This window comes from Zingiber officinale, chromosome 9B, assembly GCF_018446385.1.
Source record: "Zingiber officinale cultivar Zhangliang chromosome 9B, Zo_v1.1, whole genome shotgun sequence".
Taxonomy (NCBI): Eukaryota; Viridiplantae; Streptophyta; class Magnoliopsida; order Zingiberales; family Zingiberaceae; genus Zingiber; species Zingiber officinale.
This window is the reverse complement of record NC_056003.1, coordinates 22658572-22667545: the sequence shown is the minus strand read 5'-3', so window position 1 is coordinate 22667545 and position 8974 is coordinate 22658572. Positions and strand designations below refer to the sequence as shown.

Here is an 8974-nt window from a genome sequence, read left to right as displayed (position 1 = left end):
AACTCCCATGCCAAATTATTAGTTGACCGACGATTTATTAGTTGATCCTCGACGACATTTAGCCAAAATAGTAATTCATAGTGACAATAATTTAATATTGTGATATGTTTATATTTGGCCCATTTATTTTTGAAAAATAACTCGTCAATATTTTGGGGAAATTCTCTCTCCTCAAATTCAAAAGGGTGTTTTTTTTTTAACTAAAAAAGCATCTCATTTTTAAAATTATCGCATGCTATTTCCGTGAACAGGACACAGCTCACCACTAACATTCCACTTGCCTTGCCTTTCTTTTTTTACTAAATTACTCAAACAGTAGGTTTTTTTTTTTATCTTTCTTAAAAGAGAAAGCCAACCCTCTCGGTTGATGGCCAAGAAGTGAAGTGAGTAACTACGACGATGATGGGCCTTGATTTGATTTGCCAGCGGCTGCAGCTGCTCCACTCCACTCCACTCTAATTAAATCTGGACTGCACCACCGTTCCCTTTTCTTCCCTTTCTCTCTCCTCTCTCATCCAACCATATCGCCCCCTCTCTCTCTCTACTACTGCTCCCAATCTGTCGTCCTGCCATGCGGATCCGCCGGCGAGCTTCTTCCTCGCTGCCTCTTTCTCCAGATCCATCACGCGCATCGCGAAATGGGAGCCTTGGAGGCGAAGGCAGGGAAGCTGGAGAGGGGGAAAAGTTGCACCCGGTTGGGGATCGGTATCGTTATGATTTAGGGGGGAGGCGTTGCAATGGACTGCCTGCGACTTGTTCGAGTCCATGCTCAGATTCGGGGAGCCACCGCCGCAGTGACAGTAGCGGAAGCAGTAGTAGTAGTGCGCAACGGGGAAGAGGGAAAGATGGGATCAATAGCGGCGAGACGATGAGTGGCAGTTCAGTCGCAGTAGATCATGGAAATGGGTCAGGGGGAGGAAAGACCAAGGGGAAGGCGAAGGCGAGAGCCGGCGCTGGCCTGGCTTCTGCTAGCAGTAGTTGCACTATGGTTGTTCATGAGGAAACGGATAAAGGGCTGAATTTGAACGGGAAGAAACGGCAGCGGAGGAGCCCGGCGGTGCTGATGGAGGGTTCACGGTGCAGCCGCGTGAATGGAAGGGGGTGGCGGTGCTGCCAGCAGACGCTCGTCGGCTACTCTCTCTGCGAGCACCATCTTGGCAAAGGACGGCTCAGGAGCATGAGCGCTTCCGCGAGAGGTCAATTGGGGACGAGTAAGCCTAGATGGGGCAGCGTCGATGCAAGGAACGGTACCACTTTATCCCGCCATCAAAAGGTGGAGGAGGAATTAGAGGAAGTAAAGCAAAGGCTGCAGCAGTCGGATGATGATCCCTGCAATATTGCTATCACTGATAGTAATGGAGCTGATAAGATAGCAGAAGAAGAGGGGGATGAGGCGGAGATGACGAGTAGCAAGAGGAAGAAGATTGGAGTGGTGAAGGCTCGGAAAATCAGTAGTTTGCTCGACTATTCTGACCACTCGATGCTGTCACACGCGCAGGAAGTTGCCTTGTTGCCTTCAACTAATGGCATTGGCAACGAGTGAGTTGATAAAACTAGTTGATTAGCATTGTCTTCAATTTCTGTTTTTGTTGTTCATGAACTTGTTCTGCTGGATGGTGAACATTATATTTGTTTTGTTTTGGGGATGGCTAGTCAGTGCAAGCCTTATATGATTCGTTCATTTACTTGTCGACTGGACCATCTGCTAAACAAATTCACCCTAGAAATCCTAATTTTTGCGTGGTCCTGTTCTTGGGTTGCGCTGCATCATGCCATAGATGTTTCTGAGTTTACATATGCTGATGTAATGCTCTTTCTGTTTCAATGTTATGAAATTTCTCCACTAAACGTTATTCTTTTAAGTGAACATTCAAGACCTCTCCACTAAACACCAGTCTTTGAAGTGAATGAGGTGTGGAGCCTTCAATCTGATGGTGTGAAGCTGTCACTAGGTACATCAAGCTTTTGCTTCTACCAAGGTTTTAAATTTTATTTCTACCCTTTACTTTTCGATGCAAATGTGTAGGGAACTTGTGTTTATTTGCTTAACATTGTGGTCTTGTCATTTACTATTATTGGTGCTAGTTTAAGATTCTAGATTCACTTGTTGGGTTGATGCTTAGACTAATTATTATGCTGTCTTAATATTATCTAAAAACTGAGAATTCTGTGTTCACATACATGGAGTATGATTATCTATATAGCATGCCCTTGAGTGTAGAAAGACATGGCTTTCTGATGAAAAGCTACAGGACTTTGTTGCATTAATTATTTATTTTGCTTCGGTCCTGTTTATGGAATTTCTTTATGGAGAAAAAGAAAACTGGTTCATCATCTGTTGACTATTACTTTTTCGTTTATCAAAGTTGACTTTTACTTTTATATGTTTAGTTGCACTAATAATAAGAGTTCTAGATGCAAAAAATAAAGTGATGTAGACCCAAGGTATGGCTACAGTATTCCTATGGCATCTGTTAGCCAAAAATTAATTAACTTCTTGAAGGTTAACAAATTATATCGTTGATTTGGCAGATATCATTTTCCACTAAAAAGTGATGGTTGCGCATGAGAGCTTACCTGCAGCAAATTCATGGTTTATTCTTCTTTTACACCTGTTTCTTTAGTAGAAAATTAAGATTTATATTAATTGTCTGTTCGCTGGTGAAATCTGGAAGAGATTCCATGATTACCACCAAGTAAGATAATGGACTATCCATATAATTGTAATAGGTTTGGAGAAAATAACCATACTTCATCATCATCTTTACTATTGGACGAATATTTAATCTTTTTAATAAAGCATCATTAAAGGAGAATATATACCCACCATTTTGAATCTCATGCTCATTAATATTCTTCTTCTAAAGATAATCCATCTCTTTCTTTCACAGGAAGTGGCTCAAAAGTAGCATCCAATCACTTTCTTCTATTGAAAGTAAGAGAGAGATTAATATTATTAAAAGCAAGAAAAAAAAGATAATTAAGTTAGCTTTCACAATTGAATAACAAAAAGGCGTACACCAACTTTTTATATCAGGTCACTTTTGCTAAGCCATTTTGTCAATTGATGTTCTTATTACGACTTTGAAATGGTCAGGGATTCCCTGACTTAGATAATATGGACATCAATGGGTTTCTTGTGCAAGTTTTGGTGTTCTTGGACACCAATGATACTGTTTTCTGCTGCTCCATGGGACTGTGCAATCCTTCGCCACCAGGTTCTGCTCCAATAAGTTTCTTCTAATTCCAATCTCACTCATCTTTTCCATGTTTGGCTTATCATGTCTATTGATCAAAGGATATTGTTGGATTGCCTTTGTGTTTCATTTATGGTTGGTCTCTTCAATTTTTATGGCCTCTTCCTCATCCATCAGGTTTGGCCAACACTTCTCAGCTGTTCAACTTTTTCTTTCCTTGATATATGCAGCTTCTTTTTGTCGAGTAGCCATGTTTTTTTGTCTTGAGTGAAAAGATAAATAAAAATTCTCCCATTGCCTAGCTGCTATATACAATCTTTACCACAAGATCTTTTAGGTTGCCATAGCAAACATCAGCCTGTGGAAATTATGCCAATTAATGCAGTGTTACTATGACCTCTATCTTTCGCATAATCTTGAATTTGTTCCTTCAAGCATTTAGCTATATCTTTTTCTGCAAAGGATTTCTTGACTCTCTAGCTGTGGAGATACATGAACTGAAGAGCAAAAGAGATGATATTGAGAGAGATGTGTCCAGAGCAAGGAGAGTGGGGAAGGAGCCAAGGAGCCAAGTTTTGTGGTGGTTAGACAGGGTGGAATTACTTGAAACCAAGTTTGCCAAGACAAGAAGAGAGTTCGAGAGGAGGTTCATGCTTCCAGGAGGGTTTGCAGTGAACATATTGTCAAGCTATAGACTCAGTGTGAGAGCTAACGAAATGATCGCAGAGGCATGTTACTTGAAGAGCAAAGGATCCTTCAATCAGGTGGCTAACAGGGCAGCTCCGAACCATTTTGAGGAGGTGCCTAGTGCACCAACTGTGGGCATGGATGCTGTGCTTGCTCAGCTAAAGCAGGCTGTAGAGGATGATGCTGTGGGCCTTATTGGAATTTATGGAATGGGTGGTGTCGGCAAGACCGCTCTGTTGAGCAGATTCCACAATGAGTTCCTTGCAGACGCTACTGATCTAGACATGGTTATTTTCATCGACTCATGTAGAGACCTTGATGTCGAAAGCATCCAAAATAAGATTCGGCATCGGCTAGGCTTGTCATGGAAGAAGAGCAAATCACAAAAGGAGAAGGCATCCATGCTATACAAGGTTCTCTTCAAGATGAAGTTTGTATTGATCTTGGATGATCTTTGGGAGCCTTTGAGCCTTCAAATGGTAGGAATTCCCATCCCCAAGCAGGGATCGAGTTGTAAGATCATGTTAGCAACTCGAATAGAAGAGCTCTGTGACCAGATGGATGTGAAGAACAAGATCAAGGTGGATCTCTTGCCTTGGGACACAGCTTGGAGGTTGTTCGCAGACAAGGTAGGTGAGGAGACGATTAACTCTGATCCAGGAATCCGGCACCAAGCTGAGATCTTGGTTAAAAAATGTGGCGGTTTGCCGGTTGCTCTGATCACAGTTGCGCGAGCTCTGGCTAGCAAAAGAAGTGTAGATGAATGGAAGCATGCTGTGACAATCATGGGCAACAGCCCAGTCCAGCTCCCAGGAATGGCAGAGCAGGTGTTCTGCTCTCTCAAGCTTAGCTATGATCATCTGCCCAGTGACACACTGAGATCATGCGCCATGCACTTTGCTCTCTACTGGGAAGGCTGCCGCCTTCATAAGAACTTGATTCAAGAATACTGGATCGGCGAAGGCATTCTTGATGACTTCAAGGACGTGGAGCAGGCTAACAATAAAGCGTGCTACTTCCTTGGAATCTTAAGCTCCGCATCACTGATAGAAAGAGTAGATGCGGATGGCTACACGAGGATGCACCCCATGGTCCGCGCCATGGCCTTATGGATTGCATGCGAGTTCGGGAAGAAGGAGAATCAGTGGTTCGTGAGGGAAAGAGAAGGTTTAATGGAGGCGCCCGAGGCAGAGACATGGCGAAGCGCCGCAAGGATGGCGTTGGGGTACAACAGCATCACCGTGCTACCAGAAGCCCCCGAGAGCCTGAATCTCGTGTCCTTGAAGCTGAAGAGCAACTTCGGCTTGGAGAGGATTCCTGACGGCTTCTTCAGGTTCATGCCATGTCTCGTGGCCTTGGACCTCCATTCCACCTCCATCAAGGAGATCCCATCAGGAATCAGCAACCTCCAACGTCTGCAGTTCCTTGAGCTCGGCGGGACAAAGCTCAAGTCTTTGCCCAAAGAATTGGCTTCTCTCAAAAACCTGAAGTACTTGGGACTCAACTGGACCGCTGAGCTCGCCAGCATTCCAGAGAGACTCATCCAATCGCTCTCCGAGCTGCGAGTACTGCGCATGATCGTGAGCTATAGCTCATGGAAGGCCATCCCGGCGGGGGGCGGCAACGGCGTCAGCCTCAGGGAGCTCGAAGCCCTCAAGCGGCTGAGGGTGCTAGACATCACGGTGGGGAACGCTTCGGCGTTCAATATGCTCACGCAGTCCCAGCGGCTGGCGCCGGCAACTGCGGCTTTGTTGCTCAAGGGATGTCCAGGCCTGACGGCCGTGGAGCTCCCGTCGGGGCTCGGGCGGAGCATGAAGAGCTTGAAGTGGCTTCGGTTGTCGCACTCGACCGAGCTGGAGGGGGTGTTGATCGCCGGCGATGGCCGAGAGAACGATGGCGCTGCGCTTCCTGAGCTTGAGAATCTGGTGCTGGAGTGTCTGCTCAAGGCTAAGATCGTTTGGAGGAGCAGCTGCATCCAACACCTTCGCGGACTGTACATTTACGGCTGCAGCGGAATGGAGCAGCTGATTTGGTACAAGGACGATGATGAGTCCGACGCAGAAAACAGAGGCCGGAGGGGCGTCAGTCCGTTTCCGAACCTGAAGCAGATTGCTTTCCGAGGGCTGCCGAAGTTGAAGAGGGTGAGTGATGAGAGGCAGTTGGTGTTCCCCTTGCTGGAGAGCATTGAGGTGGCGGAGTGCCCACAGCTGAAGAAGTTGAACTTGGTAGCCGAGAAGCTGAGAGAGATCAGATGCCACAGGTCATGGTGGGATCAGCTGGAGTGGGAAGATGATGCAGCCAGGTTCAGTCCCCAGATGATCCTTAAGCCACTCAACTGATTATTGTTGTTTTTTCTTTTGTTCGCCTGCTTCTGTTTCTCTGGTTGTTTTGTTTTTTGTGTTTTGCTGTTTGTTTTTTTTTTTTTTGTTTTTTTTGTTTTTGGTTTTCTTCTGGTCCTAGAGAATGATTTTTTTTTTAAACAAAAATAATAAAATAAAGGAAACAACAAAACTGATTATTTTATAGCTACTATGATTTTTAGTTATTATAATGTGAATTTATCATCTTCATATAATTAACTGATTATTTCAGGATTTAATATGTGTGACCGGAAAATTTAATATCGAACAGTGCAATTGAGGAATAATTGGGTAATATTACATAGGTTGCTGGAAAGATGAACAGCCGTTTTGATTAAATAAAATGATCTTTGATGATTTCAAAAAACATAGGACCCCTTTCATTTTTGTCCAAAATATTTTATGACAGATATGGCCAACTTTTATCACAAACGAACTTATATGATGATTTTAATTTTTATAATTTAGGTGTAAATCAGACTTCTAAAATATTTATTTCATTTGAGAATCGAACTTAATTTATTATTTCTCCTCACGGTATTTTAGCACTGCGCCACATTTATAAGGCACTTGTAATTTTAGTAACAACAAATTATGTATCTGTGTGGTGATGAAGATTAGGAGTTCATTCATTTTTTTAATTTATTAGTGGTATTATTGTCACTTGTCTTTATATAAGAGATTAAGAGGCTTCAAGGAATGGAAATGGTGAAGATGTGAGCAAGTAATCGAAGAAAAAGAGGACATCTTTATGGGATTTAGTCGTTTATTAATCATGAGGAGTTTTCTGATGAAGATCAAGATTTATTATGGGAGGTCATTGTGAATTTTTTATTTTGTACAAATCTTCTTATGAAACAATAATGGTATCAAAGCATATTGCTCGAAAAGAAAAAAGTCCCCTTGCCGGTGGCTGTGTTGCACGTAACTATGGCAATTGAGTCTTTTGCTCGGCAATAAAAGGGGAAACTCTGTTTTCTCTATCGCTACGATCATGTCGGGCCACTGTCGACCGACGTCCGATGCCAAAACGTGCTTAATGACCCCTGATCGACAACAAAGATTATCAAATCATGTTCATCACGGTGGATAAATCGCGGCAGAGAAGAAGAATAATAACTCTTTACTATTCTTCTGTCAAAAACGTTTGAGGAAACTCGAAATGTTTGATTTTTTAAAATTAAAAAGAAACTAAAATAAACGTGAATGTTTATATAAAACAGAAAGTTTTTTTAATTAATTAAAAATTAAACTTTATGTTTTGATTTTTCAATTAATTATATTTATTTTTTATTTGGATTTACATAATTTAACTATATTGGTTTTGAACTAGACTATATCGAATTAGATTGGTCTAAACTGAACTCTGATTTAATTCAAACCATTCGTTAGTTTAACCAGATCAATCAAAATGATTTAATTAAATGAGCTTAGGTTAAACAAAAATAACTAAATATGTCAATTAGATTAGTTCTAATGCTAACAAGGGCCTAAGCCAATACTTAGGGTCCGATTTCTCAATCGACCGGTCTAGTGCGTCAATCAACTGAAGCTCCTCAAAATTTTAAAAAAATATTTTTTAATTTACTTATGAATTCTGTATATTTTTCTATGCATATGTGTGAATTGAAATGAACTGATTTTATTACTGGTTTGTCAATTTTGTGCTGATATTATTATTTTCAATTCTAGATACTACGAATGATATGCACGGTGGCCCATTGCGACGTACGACGGAATGAGCTATGGGAGAAGATTCATGATATCAAATATGATCCAATTTACGGACTCAAAAGACACATTGGATGACTCAATTGACTATTCAGGAAGCTCGAGCAGACAGAGTTTCCCATCCTCAAAAATTACAAGATTTAGGTTTTGATCGTTCACTATCGGGGAATCCAAAAGTGATAGCACACCATATATGGAGGCGCTTTGAAGGGAGTATCTCATATACATAATTGTGTATGGAAGTACTTCACCATGAGTTCCTAAAAAAGGATCCTGAAGAGTTTGAAGAGGATCGTGAAGAGTTTGAGGAAGATCTTGAAGAGTTTGAGGAGGATCTCGAAGAGTTTGAGGAGAATTTTAATATGGACCAAGTAGAGAATCTTGAAATTGATTTGCTTGAGTTTGCCCGAGCTGAACTTAGAAATATAGGACTTCTGTTGATTACTATAGTGCTAGTGTCTTTCCTAATAGGAGTAGTTATGTGATATCAAATACAACCTCTAATGTTTGTCTTAGTGGGAGTAGGATTAACTTATCTAATAAAGTATAGTTCAGTTGCTATTATTGTCACTATGTATGGACAGTATTAAGATTATATTAATAAAATCATGTAATAGAAACTATTGTTATGTACAAATAGTACTATTTTAATGATAAGTTATGTTATGTGTTAATAAACTTGGAAAAAAATGTTATATGTTAACAGTCTCAACAGAATGATTAGTTCATTTAATGATAAGTACATTTGATGGGATGTGTATAATATACTGATCAATGTTAATTAGATTAAATCATACAAATGATGAATGAAAACGTAGTTATCACTTGATTTTATAAACCAACTCAAATTATATTTAATCAATTGTTAATTGCATACATATACATTACACTGAATAATTAAATAATATATTTATTTATAGATTATGACAATTAAGAACATCATAGCTGAACTCAATAATAGAGAGAAATTATATGAGGATAACTACAAATCTGATACCT

The 8974-nt window shown here is 40.8% G+C and overlaps 2 protein-coding genes across 4 annotated transcripts; both read left to right on the top strand.

Annotated features, from left to right (window-relative positions):
• The first annotated feature begins 443 nt into the window (after positions 1-443).
• On the top strand, positions 444-2028 carry LOC122023424. Of its 2 annotated transcripts, none has more exons than XM_042581523.1 (2): positions 444-1539; positions 1876-2028. In XM_042581523.1, exons 1-2 carry the CDS (start codon positions 572-574, stop codon positions 1886-1888), a joined length of 981 nt encoding a protein of 326 aa, XP_042437457.1. In that variant the 5' UTR covers positions 444-571; the 3' UTR covers positions 1889-2028. The 2 variants fall into 2 exon arrangements, with proteins under 2 accessions (XP_042437457.1, XP_042437456.1); XM_042581522.1 differs by having other exon boundaries at positions 1864-2028.
• A 348-nt stretch (positions 2029-2376) lies between these two features.
• On the top strand, positions 2377-6531 carry LOC122023423 (probable disease resistance protein At5g63020). Of its 2 annotated transcripts, XM_042581520.1 has the most exons (3): positions 2377-3218; positions 3299-3374; positions 3660-6531. In XM_042581520.1, exons 1-3 carry the CDS (start codon positions 3129-3131, stop codon positions 6221-6223), a joined length of 2730 nt encoding a protein of 909 aa, XP_042437454.1. In that variant the 5' UTR covers positions 2377-3128; the 3' UTR covers positions 6224-6531. The 2 variants fall into 2 exon arrangements, with proteins under 2 accessions (XP_042437454.1, XP_042437455.1); XM_042581521.1 differs by lacking the exon at positions 3299-3374 and having other exon boundaries at positions 3660-6498.
• The last annotated feature ends 2443 nt before the right edge of the window (positions 6532-8974 follow it).